This window comes from Stegostoma tigrinum, chromosome 18, assembly GCF_030684315.1.
Source record: "Stegostoma tigrinum isolate sSteTig4 chromosome 18, sSteTig4.hap1, whole genome shotgun sequence".
Taxonomy (NCBI): domain Eukaryota; kingdom Metazoa; phylum Chordata; class Chondrichthyes; order Orectolobiformes; family Stegostomatidae; genus Stegostoma; species Stegostoma tigrinum.
Genome location: NC_081371.1, coordinates 50,501,870 through 50,526,050, shown reverse-complemented (window position 1 = coordinate 50,526,050; position 24,181 = coordinate 50,501,870). Strand labels below are relative to the sequence as shown.

At 39.4% G+C, this 24,181-nt stretch overlaps 1 protein-coding gene and 1 long non-coding RNA gene across 5 annotated transcripts in view; one reads left to right on the top strand and one right to left on the bottom strand.

Moving 5' to 3' along the window:
- LOC125461049 (POC1 centriolar protein homolog A) overlaps positions 1–24,181 on the bottom strand; it is a 94,938-nt gene that overhangs the window by 60,497 nt on the left and 10,260 nt on the right. For all 4 annotated transcript variants that reach the window (XM_048549369.2, XM_048549370.2, XM_048549368.2 and 1 more), the window contains exons 3-8: positions 19,324–19,495; positions 16,932–17,111; positions 14,161–14,268; positions 13,509–13,624; positions 6,616–6,749; positions 6,166–6,234 (exon numbers count right to left, since the gene is read on the bottom strand). In XM_048549369.2, the coding sequence (XP_048405326.1) occupies positions 6,166–6,234; positions 6,616–6,749; positions 13,509–13,624; positions 14,161–14,268; positions 16,932–17,111; positions 19,324–19,495 (779 nt within the window). The remainder of the gene's footprint in view (positions 1–6,165; positions 6,235–6,615; positions 6,750–13,508; positions 13,625–14,160; positions 14,269–16,931; positions 17,112–19,323; positions 19,496–24,181) is intronic.
- The window catches only part of LOC132210715 (uncharacterized), a 45,028-nt gene that overhangs the window by 15,035 nt on the left and 5,812 nt on the right, over positions 1–24,181 (top strand). The gene's annotated exons all lie outside the window — the stretch shown is intronic.

Sequence of the window (24,181 nt, the reverse complement as noted above, 5' to 3'; positions counted from 1 at the left end):
GAGGGGAAGTTGCGGTCCTTGGGAAAAAAAAAGGACATCTGAGATGTCTGGGAGTGGAATGCCTCATCTCAGGAGCAGACGTGGCGGAGGCGAAGGAATAGGGGATGGCCTTTTTGCAGGAAGGTAGGTGAGAGGAGGTGTATTCTAGGTAGTTGTGGGAGTTGGTAGGTTTGAAGTAGATCTTGGTTTCCAGGTGGATGCCAGAGATGCAAACAGAGGGGTTCAGGAAGGAGAGAGGTATCAGAGATCAGGTTCCACCCCACCAACCTCCAAATCCAAGGCATCATCCTCCGACGTTCCCGCCATCTGCAATCTGACCCCATTACCAAGGATATTTTTCCCTCCCCACGCTGATCTGCTTTCCGGGGGGACCACTCTCTCCAAGACTCCCTTGTCAGCTCCACACTCCCCTCCAGCCCCATCACCCTCGGCACTTTTCCCCACACCTGTCCCTACACCTCCCCTCTCACTCCCATCCCAGGCCCTAAGAACACCTTCTTGGAACAGCTGCAGCATGATGTTCCCAACAATTGGAATGTTAAATTATGAGAACAAGCTGCATTAAAAAATTGCTTGTGTTCCCTCACATTCAGAAAGTTGAGGAGTGTTCCAACTAAGGGCGATCAAATTCCATTTTCATTTTATCAGTAGATACAGAGAAACTATTTCCATTGTTAAGGAATTTCAGATTAAGAAAGAATCATTTTAAAATTTTAGGTAGATATTTTCAGAATGTAAAATGAGACACATTTTCTCACAATCTGTAGTGAAAGTTTGAAATTCTTAACCTACAGTGCTGTGATCATTGGTCAAATGAAAGTTGTGACAGAAGTCAGCAGATATTTGTTTTACAAGGTTGTCACAGACTCAAGAATAAAAACCAATATATGGAGTTGATATATAGATAAACCAGAATCTACCTGAATAGTGGACAAAGGTTGAATGGCTGAATCCTATGACATATAATTCATACTCCCAGTGTTTCATAATGTAGAGCAATTTATCTTAATGAGAATAAACAATCTATTGTTAAACAACTGTGACATTTTTCCTGTAAAATAACTGAGTGCAAAATTTATTAAATTGGAGCATTCAGACATTTACTTAGCTAGAAAATTGTGCTATTTGCATTTGTATCAATAGGAGTTTAAAATTTGTTTGCTTGGCTTCTGTGAATAATTTATCTTTAAAAACTGAACCTCCTTAACAACTGAAAAAATTAACCATGTTAATTTACAGTTCTAATGTAAAGTCAAAACGATGCAAACTCATTCCAGGGACCTTTTCTAACCACCAAATTATTAATCAGAACAGTTACCTAAAATTACTGATGCAATGCCAAAATAAAACTGAACAGGCCTTGTGCATATTATTAGTAATGAAGTGATTGTTTTACAACAGCAGTTAGGTTACAGACCAACTTGAGTTTAAAACTATTAGGAGAACAGAACTAGATATGAGTTACATAGGCAGTTTTTGATGACATCAAGCATATGAAGGGTAGGTGGGAGAAGGATTAATCAGAAATAATTTAGAATTGTTGAGTCTAGGCATACTAAAAGAATGGCTGAGAGTTCCATCAATAGATGAGCTGAGCCGAGGGCAAAGGTGAGGAGAGATTTGGTATCTAAAAAAAATCCAAACAACTCTGGGATAAAGAATTGCAAAGATCAATTTCACTGTGCCGCGATAATAAGTGGTCACCCTTTATTCAGAGACTGTGATAAGCAGCTCTACATTCCCCTATCATGGGAAACAGAATGTGTGAATGCCAGATTCATCAGTCGCACTCACAAGGTACTGCAAAACATCACCCGATGGGGGAACACTTCAGTGGTCAAGGACATTCAGCCTCGGATCTTCAGGTAAACTTCCTCCAAAATAGATTTTGGGATACATAACAACACAGAATCGCCGAGTAGAGGCTGACTGCCATGTCTGATACCGATCAGGATGGCCTCAATCAGGACCTTGGGTTCATGTTGTGCTATATGCGGCAACACCACATTATATGTGCACCCACCAGTCGCACTGCATGCATGGACACCACTCTCTCCTGAAGGCTGCACATGCACGTCACCCTGCCGCTCCCCGCCCCCACATGCACGCACGTCACCCCGCAGCGCACCCCCCCACACGCACGCACGTCACCCCGCAGCGCACCCCCCCACACGTCACACTGCCGCGCCCCCCCAACACGCAAGTCACCCTGCCGCGCCCCCCCCACACGTCACACTGCTGCGCACCCCCACCACACACACGTCACCCTGCCGCGCCCCCCCCACATGCATGCATGTCACCCCGCCGTGCCCCCCCACACACATGCACGTCACCCCACCGTGCCCACCCCACGCGCGCACGCGCGCACACACGATATTTTGAACTGCTAATATCAAGTCAATTACATGTTTAAGGCTAAACAGGTATTTGGCATTAATTAAAAACGTTTCGGGTCGGTGACCCTTCCTCAAAACTCATTTGGCATTAATTGATTGGTTTCACTTGTGATTAAACTTTCAAATTTTGTAGAAGACTGTGGAAATCAGTCATTGAATGAGTTCAGTACAGAAATCAATTCATTTCCAAATACTAATGAAATCAAGTGACCTGGAACTATCATGGAAAAATTATTTGATGTCAATGAAGGGTTATAATTTAGAAAAGCTGAGCAGGCTGAAGTGCTGAATGATCCTGCTGCTATTTCTTTGAGCAGAATAAAAGGACAACTGTGTCAGTGAACTGTATAGTCAGGAAATCTGCAGCAATGCATATGGGTAAATTGTTGTCAAAGTTATTGCCAAGGAAAAGCTCTGTATTTTAGTTCCTAATCCACCAGACTTGGATTCATGTACCTCAAACTTGGTCCCCTTATCTAAATTTTGATTACAGACTGCAAGTAACTTAGGTGCCAATACTAACCCTTTGGGAACCAAGCTAGCCCCAGCCTACCAACATGAAACCATGAGCTGCTTCTTTCTATTCAACAACTTCTGTTTGATAACCAATTCATAATCCATTATAATCTGCCATCCTCAATAACATGTGCCTAATTCTGAGCAATAACCTATAGTTTTTCACCTTATTGTAGACATTTTGTAAATCCAAATGCACACAGGCATTGGTTTCCCCTTATCTACATTACTAATTTTTACCTAAAACAAAAAGAAGAGATTTGACAAACACAAGTTTCCTTTCAAAAAATAATCTGTGTTGTCTCTACTTCATCATATTAGTGACCATAAGGCCAAAAGACACAGGAGCAGAAATTAGACTATTTCGCCCATTGAGTCTGCTCTGCCATTCGATCATGACTGATAGGCTCCTCAGCCCCATTCTCCCACTTTGTCCCTGTAACCCTTGATCCCCTTGATAATCAAGAGCCTATCTCAGTCTTAAATGTACTCAATGACTTGGCCTCCACAGCCAGCTGTGGCAATGAATTCCATAGATTCACCACTCTCTGGCTGATGAAGTTTCTCCTTATCTCCATTCTAAAATGGTCTTCCCTCTACTCTAAGGCTGTGCCCTTGGGTCCTGGTCTCGTCTACCAGTGGAAGCATCTTCCCAACATCCACTCTGTCCAGGCCAATCAGTATTCTGTAAGTTTCAATTAGATCCTCCCTCATCCTTCTAAACTCCAATGAGTATAGTCCCAGAGTCCTCAAATATTCCTCATATGTTAAGCTTTTCATTCCTGGGACCATTCTCGTGAACATTCTCGTGAACATCCTCTGAACCCGCTCCAGGGCCAGTACATCCTTCATGAGATATGGGGTCCAAAACTGCACACAAATCTCCAAATGTGGCTTGACCAAGGCCTTATAAAGCCTCAGTAGTACATCCCTGTTTTTATATTCACGTCCTCTCAAAATAAATGCCAACACTGCATTTGCTTTCCTGGCTACTGACTCAGCCTGCAAGTTTACCTTGAGGGAATACTGGACTAGAACTCCCAAGTCTCTCTGGACTTCAGGCTTCTGAATTTTCTCCCCAGTTAGGAAATAGTCCATGCTTTTATTCTTCTTACCAAAAGTACATGACCACACACTTTCCCACATAGTATTCCATCTGCCACTTCCTTACCCACTCATCTGCCTGTCCAAATCCTTCTGCAGCCTCCCCACCTCCTCAATACTACCTATATTTGTATCATCTGCAAACTTAGCCAGAATGCCCACAGTTCCTGCATCTAGATCATTAATATGTAAAGTGAAAAATTGTGGTCCCAACACTGACCCTAGCGGAACACCACTTGTCACCGGCTGCCATCCTGAGAAAGACCCTTTTATCCCCATTCTCTGCTTTCTGCCAGACAGCCAATCTTCCATCCATGCTCGCACCTTGCCTCGAACACCATGGGCCCTTATCTTACTCAGCAGCCTCCTGTGCGGCACCTTGTCAAAGGCTTTCTTGAAGTCCAGGTAGATAACGTCCATTCCCTGCCCTTGGTCTAAGCTGCTTGTTACTTCTGCTGCGTTACTACGTTCCTAAAAATTTATTCCAGCACCTTCTCCAATGATGTCAGGCTATTTCATTCTTTTCCCCTTTTCTTGATCAGCATGGTTACATTTGCAACTCCTCAATCTATGAGGACTGCTCTAAAAATCAATAGAATTCTGGAACATTAAAACTAATCGATTTACGATTTGTACAACTTCATACTGGTCAGAGGTAAACAGTGGATGTCATGTTTAACCTTTCTTTTTGCCAGTCCAAACAAAGTAGGTATTCATGTTAATAAAATGTGAGGCTGGATGAACACAGCAGGCCAAGCAGCATCTCAGGAGCACTGCTTGGCCTGCTGTGTTCATCCAGCCTCACATTTTATTATCTTGGAATCTCCAGCATCTGCAGTTCCCATTATCTCTGATAGGTATTCATGTTGCTGAGTGACAGCATCAAAAAGGAAACAAAATATTGTTTCAAAGCACTGAATCAAACCAAGCTTTTTGTTTGGCAGACCATAAGAAAAATCAAATATATACAGTCCTATTGTATATAATCTTTCAACAGGCAAGAAAATATTTCACACTACGCCACAGCTCAGGGTTGGGAATCCAGCATAAAAACAGAATGTTTTTGTTCAAGGATGGTTGGGGGTTGGGAGAGCATTGCTGGTGAGAATGGAGGGAGCCACAGGTACAAGTCACGACAACTCCCAATAAGGGCATTGAAAAAGGGACGAAGAGAGACCGAAAGCTGTAAATGGACAGCTGGAAACTATGGAAACAAGTCAGTCAACTTGAAGCTTCACAACCACTAGAGAAAATGGCACTGGATGGGAAGAGGCTCTTGGGCACATCCATAATCTAAAGTCAGAATGGGCAAGTTTGATATTGAGTCAGAAGTTAGAATCCAACTGCTTGAATGTTGAGTGGAGCAAACCAAAGTGAGGAAAAGAAAATGCAAAGTGGAACTGGATGTCATTGGAAGGTGCAACCATACACCGTAATGTTGAGAAGCCTGGAAACTTTAAATATTTGTGAGACAATCTAATACACATATTTTTAGAGTTTGACGTTGACAGTATGCAGCAGTTCCTTAAAACTGCTAATATTTGCGGCACGGTGGCTCAATGGTTAGCACTGCAGCCTCACAGTGCAAAGGACTCGGGTTCAATTGCAGCCTCGGGTGACTGTCTGTGCGGAGTTTGCACATTCTCCCTGTGTCTGTGTGGTTTTCCTCCAGGTGCTCCGGTTTACTCCCACAGTCCAAAGATGTGCAGGCTAGGTGGATCGGCCATGCTAAATTGCCCATAGTGTTCGGGGTGAGTGGGTTACAGGGGGATGGGTCTGGGTGGGATGCTTCAAGGGATCGTGTGGACTTGTTGGGCCGAAGGGCCAGTTTCCACACTGTAGGGAATCTAATCTAATCTTTCTTAGATAATTTCTTTATTGAGTCTGTTGAGAAGCAGCATTTACAGGGAATATCAGCCAGGAACTGTTGGGCTTATAGCCCATGATTTTTCCACTAATTTATGGAAAATTCCAGTCCCGTGACTTTTTGAATAGGGAATAAAAGTTTCTAAAATGTCACTAAAAGCTATGAGAAAGGAAGTGAGGATGATATGCACAGCAAGTTATCACAGCTACGAAACCTCCATTATTGTATGAATTTTAATTATGTTTCAGCAGAGTTATTATTACTGGAAAGAAAGTGCCAAACCTGGGAATCACTTCCACCAGAAGCAAAATATTCTCCAAGCCTAGAAAATGTTACAGCAATTACAGGGCCCTAAAAAACAAATAGGAGTTTAGTATATTGCACGAAGAGCAAAAGCAGTTTATAATTAAGTTTTCATTTCATTCAGACTTGTCACATTAATGAACATTTCTATAATATCTTTCCAAGAATGAAATATAAATGAAACTGCTTTACAGCTATTAGGGTATAAATAAATGCATAAGTAACTTCAAATTTTCTGTGAGGCTTTCTGCCATCGCACAAGATCCCCTCTGAGGGAGCAAATTTGTATAAGTTTACAAGCTAAGTTTATTTACTGATTTGATACTATAAGTTTAATTCTGATTTAAACATCAGAATCTGATGACAGAGCAACTGGAGAACTATAAAGACCATGTGAAAATATTATGTAATTAATATGTCACTTTTCACCTGGTGGCCATGAAGAGTGTAAAGTAATCTTCCCTCCAACAAATCCATTATCTTGAGAGTACAATCACTAGATGCAGTGATAAGATAGTTACCAGAAGGATGGAAAGACAAGCAGTTCACCGAAGCACTGTGGACTGTTTAGAAGACAGGATGGTCAGATAGACCTAATGAGTCACACAAAATCAACTATTTATGAGCTTCCTGAAAAACCAGTCACAATTAGAATTCCTAGTCCCTTACTTGCTGCATTGTGACGAGTCTGTTTTTCAGGTGGCCACATTAAATACACCAGTATGATCAGGCTCCTTACTGGATACACAACTACTGTATATATAAAACAAAAAAATTCACGGAATGTGGCTGTCATTGTCAAGGCCAGTATGTGCTCATCCCTAATTACTTTTGAACTCTGTGACTTACTAGGCCTTTTCATAGAGGAGTTAAGTGCCAACGATATTGCTGAGATTATAGAGAAACATGTAGGCTCGACCAAGTAAGGATGGCAGACTTCCTTCCCTAAAATGACATTAGTGAACCAGTTGGGTTTTACGGGAATCAATGATAATTGTCACGGTAACCAGTACTGAAACGGGCATTATATTCCAGATTTATGATTTGAATTTAGATTTCATTAACTGTTGCGGCAGGATTTAAATCCATTTTACTAAAGTATTCAGCTGGGCCTCGTCAAATGACAGTGCTTAAATTCCACTACCCACCCATACACAAAAAGGCTCTTTCCACAACATACTGTAAATAGCAATGTGTTAAAATTAAATGATCGTTAGAGATTTAATCATGTAATCCCAGTAATTAAAATTCCATGCAAATGTAGTAAGACTGATTTTTAAATGAAAGCCAATGATTTTTTTAATTGCTTGCTAATACAAGACCAAACAATAGAAGAAGACAAGATAACAAAGTGTGGAGCTGGATGAACACAGCAGGTCAAGCAGCATCTCAGGAGCACAAAAGCTGACGTTTCGGGCCTAGAACCTCATCATCCCCAACAGAAGAGGACCTTTTTTTTGGTTTGGATCATTACTTATTATTTATGTAATTATCTTTTAAAAGCAAGTTTTTTTTTCTTTTGGAATCCAGAGGAATTTCCTCAATATACAAAACTGAGTTTGGGCTATTGCTTAACCAGCAAAATCTTTTGCATGCATTACTGACACAAAGTTTCTTAAATAAGGCACACAATGCAGTATACTTTTACTAGCTGCACAACAGTTCGAGACCTAGCCCAATAATTTTTTTATATATAAAAACATACCTTGTTGTCATTTTCCTGAAGTGTGAATTATAGTAGCTGACAGTTTCCCTCTCTCACTCCCTCATCCCTTCCATCAGTCTTTCTCATTCCCTGCCTTACTACTCAGGCTTCCTTCCTTCTCCAATCATCTTCTATACAATTCCCTCAGTTCCTACTCTGAACACACACCCACATACAATGCAGCTGTTGAGAGATCTGGAGCTCTTGGCCCTTAAATCCTATGGTTTTAAGGGAGTGGCAGTCGACAGTGGATATATTGGCTATAATTTTGCAAATTTCCTTGGATTCTGGAATGGTCCTAGCGGTCTCAAAGTAACACCATTGTTCAAGAAAGGAGAGATAGAAAGTAGGAAACCTTGGGCTACTTTGTCTAAAACTGATCATTGGGAAATCGCCAGAATCTATTATTGAGGAAGTAGAAGTAGGTCACTTAGAAAATCATAATAGAATTGGGCAGACTCAACATAGTTTTGTGAATTGGAAATAAAGTCTGACAGAAGTGTTAGAGTTACTAAAGGAACAAATAGAGTGGATAAAGGGAAACTATAGGTACATTATATTTGAATTTGCAAAATATATTTAATAAAGTGCCACATTAAAGATTGCTGCACTAAGGATGTTGGGAATTATGTGTAAAGTCAATATAGTCCCAGAGGACTAAAGGGCTTCTCTCTCATTAGAGACGCTCAACTGTGTGGTGGTTTAACCATTATCATGGACGGAGGGCTGGCTGACAAACAAGAGACAAAGAATCTGAATAAACAGGATCTTTTCAGATCGAGAAACTGTAACTAGTGGAGTGCTACAAGGTTCATCACTGGATCTTAACTATTTATGTTTTATAATAATGACTTGGATGATTGACTGTATTCTAACGAAATTTTATGATCAGATACGCAGGAAAGTAAGTTGTGAGAAAGACATCAAGTCATTAAAGTGATACACAAGTGATGTGAGCGGGCAAGAATTTCGCAGATGGAGTAAACTTTGGCAAAATGTGAGGCTGTTCACTTTGACAGGAAGAACTAAAAAAGAAAAAAAACAGAATATTATTTGACTAGTGAGAAAGCTTATAAATTCTGCAGTGCAGGTAGAGCGGTGACTAAATGACAGTACCAGTACCATCGGATGAGTACTATGACTCATTGGGCGGGGAAGCATGTTGGAAATGAAACCCTAGTATTCCCAGAGTTGTAAGGAAAGCTAAAGATTTTATGAAGTATGCAAAGTTCCCAATTTACCTGATTTTCAGACCTATCTGAACAAAAATCAGACTCCAGTTACATATAAACTGTTGGTATATAGTTTTAATAGAAACTCTAATCTTTATGATAAACATCCTCTAACACTCACACTCACGCAAACAGTCAGGATGAAACAAACAGATATGGACAGTGGGGAAAGAATGGTAAGATAGTTCAGCAGTCTTTGCTCATGATTTTCTGGTTAAGATGATAATCATGACTCTTCTGCTGGCGAGCTCTTTGCTTCAGTTGTCTTTCTGTTTGCTTCTACTAGTTGGTAAGAGAAACAAGATGGCTGGCAGATACATTTAACATGTCTGAGCAGATTGATTTAATGACACCTCTGGAACAGGTGGATTTAAACCTGGGCCTTCTGGTTCAGAAGGTAGTGACACTACCACTGTGCCGCAAAAATCCCTGACAAGGTAATCTGTATACATATAAAAAGTTGCTGACTTATCACTTAAAAGTCACAGCAACTGCTGCATGAGGCACAAACAAGCCTTCTTCATGTGTACAGTGCGTTTTGTTGATAACTGGCCACTAGTCTGCGTCCAAACATTCTTTCAGCTCCCAATTGTCTGCAACTCGACTTTCAATTACTATTTGCTCAAACAGTTGTTTACATAATGCCTGGTGCTGGTGATGGGTTACTTGTTTCCAAAACTGTAAACATTTTAAATAGCTTTTTCTCATTTCAGTCCATAGTTTTTAAAAACAAAATAAAAAGACACGGTCCTTAAAATACTAATCCAGAGATTCAGACTCTTGGAACAAAGACTGAAATTCTATCATGACAGCTGGTGCAATTTAAATTCAATTAATAAATTTGGAATATAAAGCTAGTCTCAGTAACAGTACCAACAATTTCCATAACAGCCCATCTGGTTCACCTATGTCCTGTTATGAAGGAGACCTCCCATCCTTGCATGCGACTCCAGATCGACAGCAATGGGATTATTACTTACTGTCCTCTGAAACGGCCTAGGATGCCACTCAATTCAAGGGCAATCAGGAACTCACAACCACAACACAAGACAATTTTTAAAAAAACCTATTTAGAACCTGGATCGCCCTTTACAAAAATCACAAAAAAATTAACATGCAGGTACAGCACGTATTTAGAAATGCAAATGAAATGCTGGCCTTTAGTGCAAAGGGATGTAGCATAAAAGTGGCAAAGTTTCACTATATCTGTACTGGTTATTGTTGAGGCTGCACTTAAAGACAGTACAAAGTTCGTTTGTAAGCGATAACAAGGTGTAGAGCTGGATGAACACAGCAGGCCAAGCAGCATCAGAAGAGCAGGAAGCTGACGTTTCGGGCCTAGACCCTTCTTCAGAAAGGTCTAAGCCCAAAACGTCAGCTTTCCTGCTCCTCTGATGCTGCTTGGCCTGCTGTGTTCATCCAGCTCTACACCTTGTTATCTTGGATTCTCCAGCATCTGCAGTTCCTACTATCTCTGAAATAAAGTTCAATTTCCTTATTTAAGAAGGAATATACATGGAGCAGTTCAGAGAAGGTTCATTAGGCTGCTATCTGGGATAAGGAGGTTGCTTGAGGATTTTCAAAAGGTTTTCAATAATGTAACACACATAAGGCTACTTAATAAGACAACAGGTCACTGGGTTGGGAGTATTTCAAGAAGCATAGATAGAGGATAAAGGACCAACAGTTGGGATAAAGGGCCATCTCATGCGGGTAATCTGTAATTAATTAAGTGACATAGTGAACAATGCTGGAGCCACAATTATTTACAATATATAATAATGAACTGGATGATGGAAATGAATGTACTATCACAAAATTTGCAGATGACAAAAATAGGTGGGACGTAAGTAACAAGGATAACAGAATCTACAAGGGAATACAGAGTGTTAAGTGAGCTAGTATTTGGCAAACGACAGAATCCCTACAATGGGGAAGTGGGCCATTTGGCCCGTCGAGGCCACACCAACCCTCTGTAGACCCAGGCCTCCACCCTATCCTCTTAATCCTGCATTTCCCATGGCTAATCTAACTAGCCTGCTCATCGCTGGACAAAACAGGCAATATGGCATGGTTAATCCACCTAACCTGCACATCCTTGGGCTGCAGGAGGAAACCAGAGTACCCAGACGAAACCCAAGCAGACACGAGGAGGATGTGCAAACTCCACACAGATAGTCGGCGAGGCTGGAATAATGTGGGGAAAGGTGGTCTTTTGCACTTTAGCAGGAACAACAGAAGTATTAATAATTGTTTAAATGGGGGGAAAAAAAGTGCTACATGTTGTAACTTAGACAGTTGGGGAAACTTGTGCATGAATTAAAAAAAATACTAATCACTCAATTTCAGCCAGTAATAGAGGAGGCAAGCAGACTGTTGGCTTTATTTTAAAGGAAATGGAGTATAAAAATAGGGAGATATTGCTAAAACCATACAAGGCACTTGCCAGATGGTACTTGGAATACTACCAGAAATTTTGGTCCCCTTATCCAAGGGGAGAAATACTGGCTTTGGAAACAGTCTAGAAATGGTTCACTAAATTAATTCTGGCATAGAGGGATTTTCTTCTGAGAGGTTGAGTAGGTTGGGCATGTACTCATTGGAGTTTAGAAGAATGAGAGGAGACCATAATGAAACATATAAAGATTTGTAGGGGGTTTGACAAGGTAAACACAGAGAAATTATCCCTCATTTTGGGCAAGGCAGAGCCAGGGGGTATAATCTCAGAGTAAGGGGCCACCCAGTTAGAGCAGCAATGTGCTGGAATTTTTTTTTGGAGGATAGGGCATCTGTGAAATTGTTTTACTGTAGAGGGCTGTTAAAACAGGGTTGTTAAATACTTTAATGGTCAAGGTGAACAAGATCTTTAACCAGCAAAAGGATGAAGGGGTTTGGGGAAAAGGCAAGATGTGGAGTTGAGGATTCAGATCAGCCATATTTTTATTGAATGACAAATGAGATTTAATGGACTTAATTCCTTTTGAGAAGAGTGTGAGCAGAATTGGCGTAGAGTAATTGCAATTTAGAAGTTCGAGAGGTGACATTACTGAAACACAACATTCTTTCAGAAAACGTTTCTTCTAAAGAGGAATCTAAAACTAGGGGAAAATAAAAATAAATAAGGTTTCAAAATAAGAGATTCTAACTTAAGATTGATTGGGAACAATCTCTTCTTTCAGGAGGATTGTCAATCTGGAATTCTTTTCTCCAGGGAGTACAGGCAGGTTAGTTCAATGGGCACCAGCAAGGCTGAGATAGACGAACTTATGATTGACAAGAGGGTCCAGGGTTTTGGGACAAGAAAAGTGGAGTTCAGGCTTCAATCACTTCAGTCCTGATCGTATTGGATTGTGAAGTTGCTCAATTTACCAATTGTCATATACCTACCCCTATATCTTAATGATTCTTTGACCCATGAGAAACACTAATTTCAAATAATGGCATTTTACTTTTCTCTTGAAGACATGTTTTGTGGCAATAAGGGTATTAACACCTACATTTTCTCTACATGAGTCCACAATGCTTGACAGATTTCATATGCTATACTATTTATATCAGATTGAATTTATTTTTGTTTATAATGTAGACAATTTAAACTTTGAATCACACTGTGAAATTGATACATGTACAATTGAAACAGTCAAAAGTCTCAGCCTAGAAAAAGAAGAGCCTTGTGTGAGTGGGGTGGGGGCGCTTTAGTTTACCTCTGCTGCCTTAAAGCTCACTTCAGTTTGTTTTTAAAAAAAGTTTAAATTATTTGACTATAAAAAAATCTGGAATTAAGAATCTACTGATGATCATGAAACCACTGTCAATTGTCTGAAAAACCCATCTGATTCACTAGTGTCCCTTAGGGAAGGAAATCTGCCCTTCTCACCCAGTCTGGCCTATGCGCAATGACAAGCAAATTCAGAATAGGTGAAGAGTAAATTAAAGAAAAAAAGCCACAAAGTAACTATCAGAAAGAAAATAAGTCAAGCTTCTGAAGAAGTCAAAGAAGGTAGACAATTAATCTCAAGCATGACCATCTTCCTTAATATGTCATTTTGTGCAACTATCTCAGCGTAACACCTAGACCTTCAAAAATTCATAACTAGAAAGCTATTCAATATAAGAACATCTATCTAGATTACATAACAATGCAACAATAAAGGCTAATGGTATTGTGTTAAACACAGATCCGTAAACATTCATCATTCACAACTTTGTTAATATTTAATTTTCTGTCCACAGACATTCATAAAATTTGCTCAAAAATGCTGCAAACATGCAAGATTGAGTTTGTTGACTATGGTAAATTATACACCCACAGATGTTAATTACATTTCAATTAGTAAGTTATTTAGTATAAACATGTCAGTATCAACTCAGTTCTCATTAGTTACCTTGGTAATGTTGTAGTAGTTTGTTTATACGAATATCCCAAAGCTTCACAGTATTGTCAGTTCCTGCTGAGCCGATACAGGTACCACTGGGGTTAAAGTCCACGAAGTTGGCAAACCTGGATTATAATAACATCATATTTTTGAGCATAAATACCAAGATCCTTATGGCTTACAGCAAAAAGATGGAATCATTTCAAATGTTTAGACAGTTAAATCTTGTGCCTATAGAGTGTCTGCCACAGTTTGGTTACATATGCAAAGCATTCTATCAAAAGAAAATCAGTTGTGACATCTGAAGTCTAAAAATTATAAGCTTTCCAAATACACACTGAATGACTGCAGCAGTTCACAGAATTGTAGAATTCCTACAGTGTGGTAACAGGCCATTCGGCCCAATAAATCCATACTGACTCTCCAAAGGTCACCCCACCCAGACTCACCCCCTACCTTACCCCTCTAACCCTGCAGCTCCAATGGCTAATCCACCCAGCTATCATAAGTAGGTATCATTACCCAGATTTGCTTAATAAGAGAAGAATCACAGGATGAACAGAATTTCAACGCAAATTCATATAGATTATTTTATGATGCAATTTAATGAGCCTGACATTGAAAAATTAATGCACTTTGTAACGAAGAAATGTTAACTTACCCTCTGTGCTCAGTGAAAGTATTGATACATTCTCTGCTCACTGTGTCCCAGATCTTAACAGTTCTGTCATCACTACAAGAGACTACAAGTCTTCCATCTGGAGAGAACCTAGTGATCAGGTGCCAGTAAAATATTTAAAATAGAGTAAGGATATCTCTTATAAAAATGCAAAATCTTGCAAATTTAAGAACCATTAAAAGCAGGGCCCTTACATAAAATCAAGCATGATAAGTTTCCTTGCATGAATGTTAAACTACCATCCCTAACCTGGGTGCAACATTGAAGTAATGAACAAAATCACAAGCATGGTTCAAACTAATCTAATTGCATTCTGATTAAGAATTGATAAAAATACAATGCAATGTTATACAAAAAGCAGGACAGTGTTCAAATCACGTATGTTACAAATGTGATTCAAAAGTCATTCTTAAAAATTAGTATTTGAAATTTTATTTGTCAAATAAGTTAAGCCTCCATGATAGTTCAGCGAGAGTTACTTCTGCACAATGAAAAGTCTTCTTAAATTCTGTGTCAGAAGGCAAGTTCAACCCACACTGATACAATATCCAATCACTAGCATCACCAAGGAAGCAGATCCTGAATCCACCCCAAGGCAGAACATGGATCAAACCTTGCTTTACTGGCATCAATCTGGTCCATGCTGGTCACTGAGCCAACTGGCCACCCAATACATCAAAGCTACTGTGACAGCATAAACCCTTCCATACATTTGTAGCCTGAAGCTATAGATATGTTGACAAAGGCTCCAATTTCTTTCTATCACACGGCTGGCCAAGGATATTTCCAGTTCTTACAAATTGCCTCTGGGGTATTGTTGAATAAGTTGATAGCCAAAATTGTTTGGCTAAGTTATGAATGCACTTCCATCGCCAATTTCTGGGGTGGGGCTCAAACAAAAGCTCTTGCTCAGAGGAAGGGATACTACCACTCTACCTCAAAACTGCCAATGAGCATAACCTGATTAATATTATCATTTTTATGAACTCTAGAAGGCCCTGTCAAAATTAATACAGGGATCAAACTGCATAGCTTGCTTACTCAAACAAAAACAAGAACTCAACAGGTTTGGCACCATTTGTGGAGAGAAAGCAGAGTTAACATTTCAAGTCCAGTCTCAGCACAAAGTTCTAAAGAAGAACTGTCAGCAATCGCTCGCTAATGAGTACGATTGTCCTGCTAGGAAGTTCCAGGACACTGGTCATGGGTTCTGAGAGAACTTGCACAGTTGATGAGCTCGCACTGGCCACACATCTGGCAGGTATCTCTGGGAGGTAGGTTTGGTCCTTGGCCTTGAGATTGTTCAGATGACTGAAAGCAAGATCTGGGCTATCATTCAATACGGTATAGTACAAGAGGTGCTGTCAATTTCAGAGACACAATAATGGGGAACACTGACAGTTCAGCTAACATTACCACTGAAGATTTAGGTCACCAAACTATTTAATTCAATGTTGATTTCAATACATACAAAGCTCAGACTGATGGTTGGTACAAAAAATCCCCGAAACACAACTGCAGCATTAATTCACAATATTGTAATAATAATGTTTCCATTACAACTAAATTATAGCAAACTGCATTTAATTCAGGATAAAGTTCACTGTTAATGCAATCCACAAAATAACTTGCTATTTCAAATTGCATTTTAGCAATGGGTTACCTCAGTTTGCTTTCAATATCTTCATTGTACAGCATGACCACATGCAATTAGCTGACTCTATTGGAGAAACTGAAAGTTAATTCTATCCCATCTCCTTGAACTTTTATCCCATTTTGTGAAGAAGGGAAGATGAAGGAACTCTTGATCTGTCTGGCCATGCTAATATTAAAGGTTCCCAAGCTGAAGGAAAGGATAATTTGAAAGCCTCTATGGAAGGGTCTTTCAAAGAAATAAGTTAAAAGTAGAAGTCTGAAGGGAAAGGAAATTGCACAAGCAACAATATCAGCCTTGACAACAAAATGTGAGGCTGGATGAACACAGCAGGCCAAGCAGCATCTCAGGAGCACAGATGCTGCTTGGCCTGCTGTGTTCATCCAGCCTCACATTTTGTTGTCTTGGGTTCTCCAGCATCTGCAGTTCCCATTATCTCTAATATCAGCCCTGAGATGTCTATGGAAAAGAAGCTTGCTGGTGTATCTGAGGATTTCTCTGACTGGTGAGGAACACAAGGGCTAAAGCATAGTGAACACTACAAATAACCTTTCATGTTTATAGCTTTCCTTTGTTTAAAGATTAAGCTTCTTTCTAGCTGTGCTCCTTTTTTGAAAATTGGGGGTACTAGTGTCTGTTTTTGTTTTGTGACACTGGAGGTAACCGTACTAGTTTTATTTAGAAAATCATACAATAAAGAGTGACACTGGGTATTGGTCAAATGCATATTAGAAATCAAACCTTTTGATTAATTTAACAAAGTCTGCATAATTTTTGTACCAACAATAAGTTATTGCTTAGAACACAGAATAAAAATGCGGCTATGGGAAAACAATCTCAATCCATGAATTCAACTTTATGCACAGTATACCAAAGCTCAATTCCTATTGCACCTCTGGTTGAATTCAGCAAACATAGCAAGTATTTAAAATTTTATCAAACCTGATGAGGCAAAATAAAATGACAAATAAAAACTCTGCCACTCAATATCAAATTAGATGCAAATTATGCAGTGAAGACCCAAGTCACAATGTATTCATGATTCGTGATATACATTTAACACTTTCACTCATCTATCTGTTTCTAAAAATAAATTTACCTGGCAGAACGAACCCAGTTATTGTGTCCTTTAAAGGACAACAGAAACCGCTTTTGATGAGTGTTCCACACCTTTATTGATTTGTCGTCGGCTGCTGTAACCAGGAAATTTCCATCACGGGAGAAATTCACACTGCGAACTACGGCACTGTGGGCTGTGAATGTAGTTGATGCTCCCTTACTAATTAGAAGACAGAAAAATCATTTTGGTGCTTACTAAAGCAGACAAAGTATTTAACACAGGCTGCCTCTAAATCAATTTAATAAAATCAATGCTATTTTCAAAATCTAATAAGTAACAAATATGCTGCTGTGATTTTAGCTTCAGGAAAAAAAAACACTCCCTTCAATGCATTTTCAATTTGAACCCAATTTAACTGCAATGTTGTTGTCAAACAGTTATACTACCAAAAAAGCATCCTTGTTGAAACTAAATGGAGCTTAATATTCTAGAATAGTTGTAATATTTAATTGCATGAATTTAGTATTCTAAATATCGTTCCTAGAATTCTTACAGTATAATAAACAAACAGTGCTGAACAGATTGAATTTAAGAGTAATAGATTGTACTGGCCTCACAATTTATTGAAAATACAAGACTAGATACTAGGAGAGCTCTTGTGGTTCGGTGGTAATTTCCTACCAGAAAGCCTTGGTTCAAGTCCCACCTGCTCTGGAGACTTTTAATAACAACTTTGCACAAGCTGATTAGAAGATACCTAAATATTAGGAGGGCAAGCCCATAGTTTATGGAAGATTTAAAACAGAACACACAAAAGATCTTAGAACCCTAAATGCAAACAAAATACCTTACCAAATACAAAAATAAAAGTTGCTGGAAAAGAATTCGAGAAGAAATTGTTGGAAAAACTCAGCAGATCTGGCAACTTTAGTGAAGAAAAATCAGAATTAATGTTTTGGGTCCAATGACATTTCTTAGAACCTTCTGGCCATTCTTAGGAAGGGTCACCAGACCCGAAATATTAACTTTGATTTTTCTTCACTAAAGTTGCCAGACCTGCTGAGTTTTTCCAACAATTTCTGTTTTTGTTCCTGATTTACAGCATCTGCACTTATTTCAGTTTTTACTTTGCCAAATAGTTGTATAGAACACTATAATATTGTTTTCTTTTCCCCAAAGAAAGAAGGAAAATGTGAAGGAAAAAAAAGATGAATATTTTCTTTTTAAATTATGATCAAGTTCTTTGAAATATTTTATTTTAATTCATTCCACAATTGACACAGAAGATGATTTCATTATGGAAACGAATCTTGACAGATACTTCACAGTTACATAACTGTCGATTTTAGAGACTGAAAAATATATGCCAAGAGTATTTTATTTGATGGAGTCACCTCGACTGCAGAGAGGGGATCTAGAGAATTGTATCTAAACATGTCTGATTCATATTCCAATTATATACAATGGTCCTGTATCCAGGGCAAATCTATTGTGTTGCATAGAACAGTATAGCACGTTACAGGCCCTCCAGCCCACGATATTGTGCCGACCTATTATCCTAATAAGTTCAAACTATCCTGCATAACCTACATTTTACTATCCTCCACATGCTATCCAAGAGTCACTTAAAAGTATCTAAAGTAAGTGACTCCATTACAACTGCTGGCAGCACATTCCACATGCCCACCACTGTGTGTAATGAGCCTACCTCTGACATCTCCCAATCTCCAAATATCTTCACAGGAGTCATATTTTACAAAGTTGTGTGCCTTTGGGACAAAGATCAGTGACAGGCTAAAGTATATTTTAATTAAAATAATCAACTCATTAGATGTGAATAAATCAAGATGGCGACAGTCATAAGAATCAACCAGCAGACAATAAAACAAATCAAATTTTCTTTTAAATGCTCACCAACCCATCTTAAAACAGTTCCTTGCTTCTGTCCTCACTCATCTCTCTCTCTACACTCTTACAGTGAAGAACCTATCTGTCCTTCCACCCAGCTCTGAGTGTTCCTTGAACTACTTACACACTTGGCTGCCAGCCTGAATCTTCATTGAAAGAAAATAAACCATGAAAGATGAACTTAAGGAAGGTTAGGGTGAGAGGTGAAATAGGAGACAAGGAGAAAAGGAGTGCGTAAAATGAAAGTAAAAAGTAGAAGAAACAGATTTTGCAGATGAGAAAAAAGAAAAACAAGAGAAAGCAAAGCATGTATAAGGAGAGCAATCACAACAGAGCTAAAGGTGATTCAGTAGCTTCAGTTTGACCAAAAGTCTTAGAAACATCTTTAAATCCTTTCAGTGCAACAGTACAATCTATACTTGCTACAATGCCAAAACAAATCTATTTTGTAACATTTCTGTAATTAATATATCTGCTTCCTGTAAAATCACTTGCACATTCAAGGCTTACTTGCATTACTCACACATTTGGAGTCCACAGTCGAACTGTTTTATCCCGTGAAGCAGACGCCACAAGATGACCGGATGGGGAAAAGTGGACAGACATCACAGCGTCCTTGTGTCCTGTAAATCGGTAGGCTCTGGTCTGCGGCTTCAAGTTCCATATCATAAGGCACTTATCAATCGAGGTAGTCGCTTCAGAAAGAATAAATCATCAACATTAAAACTTCAAGTAGTTTTTGTGCAGATTTCTTATGACCATCTCAGTCAAGCATTTTAAGCACATGATGTAGTTGATTCAGATTCTCATGTGTCTCTCTGTGAAAGAGAGAGATTCAGGGTGTTACAGTAATATCCATACTTAAATCTCAAAGACATACTGACAAAGTTATTTAGATGAAGACAGAAATTCTTAAGCTACTTTATCCCACAATAGGATGAACATGTAAAAACTTACAAGTAGCAATTTGTTGAGGTGCATAAATTAACTGTTACATCTTATATTTCTGTATTTGCTAAAGAACACATAAGGGGCGGCATGGAGACTCAGTGGTTAGCACTGCAGCCTCGCAGCACCAGGGACCTGGGTTCGATTCCAGCCTCGGGTAACTGTCTGTGCGGAGTTTGCACATTCTCCCTGTGTCTGCGTGGATTTCCTCTGGGTGCTCCGGTTTCCTATCACAGTCCAAAGATGTGCAGGCTAGGTGGATCGGCCATGCTAAAATTGCCCGTTGTGTGTGGGTTACGGGGGATGGGTCTGGGTGGGATGCTCCAAGGGGTGGTCTGGACTTGTTGGGCTGAAGGGCCTGTTTCCACACTGTAAGTAATCTAATCTCATCTAAAAGTTCATGCCAATGCGTCATTTACCTAACATCTAGCAATTTTCCAGAATTTCTAATTTCTTTATATTAATCCTCAACAGCATTCTGAATTAAAAATCTAGGTATCATTGCAGGTTTTTTCTTCAAACATAGTGTCATCTCTTAATTACATCACACGCCAACAAATTTTGAAACAGGAGCAATATTTCTCAAATTAGTTTTTGTAGTCTTTGCAGAAAATAAATTTCAGTGTATTAGAATACTGCTTAAGAGAAAAGATTGAAAACAGAGTATTAACAACATTAAACGTAAAAGTTTTCAAAATCTTGAAAATATAAAATACTCGGTAATGACAGTGTCATGGGAAAACACTAACGTATCAAAACCTATGGGGTTTTTTTTGCATAAACATGACTCTCTTTACTTTTAAAAAAATCTACTTCTCTTTGTATTTATTTATTCTTTTCTATTCCATCGCGACCTATATTTTTTCATTTCTTTCGGGGAGCTATTCAATGCAAATGGTTAGCACACTTTAGAAAAACAGATCTCAAGATAAATAGCAGATACAAGGAAACGGCAAAAAAGTCGATAACTCATGAAAACTGGAAAAAAGTGTTCACATACTGCCTCTCATAGTGCAGTGGAGCGTAATCTTGATCAGATGGTAGAGATGAAATCTCCACGAGCCATAAAAGGACAGTGAGGCAGAAAACAGTGAAAGGAGAAAAAAGAAACTGCAAGAAGGCAACGTGCATTCACTCCACGTGCACATTGTAAAACAGCTATCAATTCCAAACAACTTTGCTTATTAACTCAAATGTATTTTACTAGGTCATCTCTTACACCTCTTGCTAATTTCTCAGCGCTATTTGCTGCCTTTATTATGCCATTGTAAAGAATTTGTCACTTCACAGCATGACACGATGCAGAGTTTATAAATAATGCATCAGCTTCCTTCTTCATATTCTGCAGCACAGCCAGAGGCCTGGCTAATCACTTGCTAATATTGTGAGCTTTGTCCTTCCACACAGTGCATCAGATTCTCTTGATTAATTCCTACCCACGGCTGACCATAAAGCTACATATTTCACTGCAGGCCAAATTCTATCTGCATTGTTTATATTGCTTATAAATTCAGTAGTTATTTATTATTTGGCTTTGCAAATTTTTATTCATCACAAAGTGAGAATAATGGATATCAAAGAGTACATATCAGGGTGATTACCTCACTGACAAGCTTCGGGACTATTACATATGATTGAAATAAAGCGTATGTAATTTACAACTGTAGAGAAAATGCTGAAATGAGATTACAGCTACAATCTTTCACCTCTGTGTTGGACCCTGGATGGCTCAAGCCTAACTGTTCACCAAAATTCCAGTTAGCAATGTAGTGAGTGAGAAGTTATGATGCACATCATAACTTAATAGAATGCTTTGTTTAATTTTCACTAGAATTAAATGACATCTTGATAAATATAATTATATATTCCGTCATCTCACTGTTTAAGAAGTACAAAAATGATTCTTCTATTTACCTCCATAAGTACCAAGTTTGGCCCAAATGTCAAAAATTATGAAAATGGTCTGTTATCTTAAAGTTAGAGAGTTAGGCTCCACTCCAGAGACTTGAACCTATTTTGTATTCTCACTCCAAACTAGAACTGAGAATTTTTAAAATCTGAAGATATTTATATGATCTGGTTTCTTGAGGTGTTTTGTGTCATTTCCAGTTGATTTTCGCAAGGGTTTACATATGGGGTCTAATTCCACGTATTTATTGATTGTACTACAAGTGGAGAACCAGGCCTCTAAGATTTCCCATACGTCTCTGTAGGTGGCTCGAGCTAGGATGGCCACATAGAACATTACAGCACAGTACAGGCCCTTCGGCCCTCGATGTTGCGCCGACCTGTCATACCGATCTTAAGCCCATCTAACCTACACTATTCCATGTACGTCCATATGCTTGTCCAATGACGACTTAAATGTACCTAAAATTGGCGAATCTACTACTGTTGCAGGCAAAGTGTTCCATTCCCTTACTACTCTCTGAGTAAAGAAACTACCTCTGACATCTGTCCTATATCTTTCACCCCTCAATTTAAAGCTGTGCCCCCTCGTGCTTGCCGTCACCATCCTAGGAAAAAGGCTCTCCCTATCCACCCTATCTAACCCTCTGATTATTTTATATGTTTCAATTAAGTCACCTCTCAACCTTCTTCTCTCTAATGAAAACAGCCTCAAGTCCCTCAGCCTTTCCTTGCAGGACCTTCCCTCCATACCAGGCAACATCCTAGTAAATCTCCTCTGCACCCTTTCCAAAACTTCCACATCCTTCTTATAATGCAGAGACCAGAACTGTGCACAATACTCCAAGTGCGGCCGCACCAGAGTTTTGTACAGCTTCACCATAACCTCTTGGTTCTGGAACTCGATCCCTCTATTAATAAAAGCTAAAACACTGTATGCCTTCTTAACAGCCCTGTCAACCTGGGTGGCAACTTTCAAGGATCTGTGTACATGGACACCGAGATCTCTCTGCTCATTTACACTGCTAAGAATTTTACCATTAGCCCTGTACTTCGCCTTCTGGTTACTCCTACCAAAGTGCATCACCTCACACTTGTCTGCATTAAACTCCATTTGCCACCTCTCAGCCCAGCTCTGCAGCTTATCTATGTCTCTCTGCAACCTACAGCATCCTTCGTCACTATCCACAACTCTACTGACATTAGTGTCGTCTGCAAATTTACTAACCCATCCTTCTACGCCCTCATCCAGGTCATTTATAAAAATAACAAACAGCAGTGGACCCAACACCGACCCTTGCGGTACACCACTAGTAACTGGTCTCCAGGATGAACATTTCCCATCAACTCTGTCTTCTTTCAGCAAGCCAATTTCCGATCCAAACTGCTATATCTCCCACAATTCCATTCCTCCACATTTTGTACAATAGCCTATTGTGGGGAACCTTATTGAACGCCTTGCTGAACTCCATATACACCACATCAACTGGTTTACTCTCATCTACCTGTTTGGTGACCTTCTCAAAGAACTCAATAAGGTTTGTGAGGCATGACCTTCCCTTCACAAAACCGTGCTGACTATCCCTAATCAATTTATTCTTTTCTAGATGATTATAAATCCTATCCCTTATAACCTTTTCCAACACTTTACCAACAACTGAGGTAAGGCTCACTGGTCTATAATTACCAGGGTTGTCTCTACTCCCCTTCTTGAACAGGGGAACCACATTTGCTATCCTCCAGTCATCTGGCACTATTCCTGTAGACAATGACGAGTTAAAGATCAATGCCAAAGGCTCGGCAATCTCCTCCCTGGTTTCCCAGAGGATCCGAGGATAAATCCCATCCGGCCCAGGGGACTTATCTATCTTCACCTTCTGGAGGATTTCTTATACCTCTTCTGTGTGAACCTCAATCCCACCTAGCCTAGTAGCCTGTATCTCGGTATTCTCCTCAACAACATTGTCGTTTTCTAGAGTGAATACTGTTGAAAAATATTCATTTAGCGCTTCCTCTATCTCATCTGACTCCACACACATTGTCCCAGTTAAATTGATGGCCTTTATTGCCCAAGTGTACTGAAATGAGAGAAAGTTTGTTGTGTTTTTTTGGCTGCTAGCTGGTGTTCATCTGACCACCCTAGCCCAAGCCAACTACAGACACGCATGGGAATTCCTGGAGGCCTGGTTCTCCACCCGTAATGCAATCAATAAACACGTGGAATTCGACCCCATATATAAACACTTGCAAAAAAGAACCTGAAATGACAGAGAACACCTCAACAGACTAGATCATATAAATAGTAAGCGAAACAGAACAACGTCGCTTCATTGGAGACAGCACTAATGTTACCCAGCATGGTGATGAAACGTTTGAACTACAACCAGTCAGCTCAGCGAGCAAACTGACAACCTCACTCACAACCTGAGCTACAAATCTTTGCAAGAACCTTAAAACTTTAGCAAAACTGGAGTCAATGGACATCAATGTGAAAACTCTACAAGTGCCACAAAAGGAAAACGGTT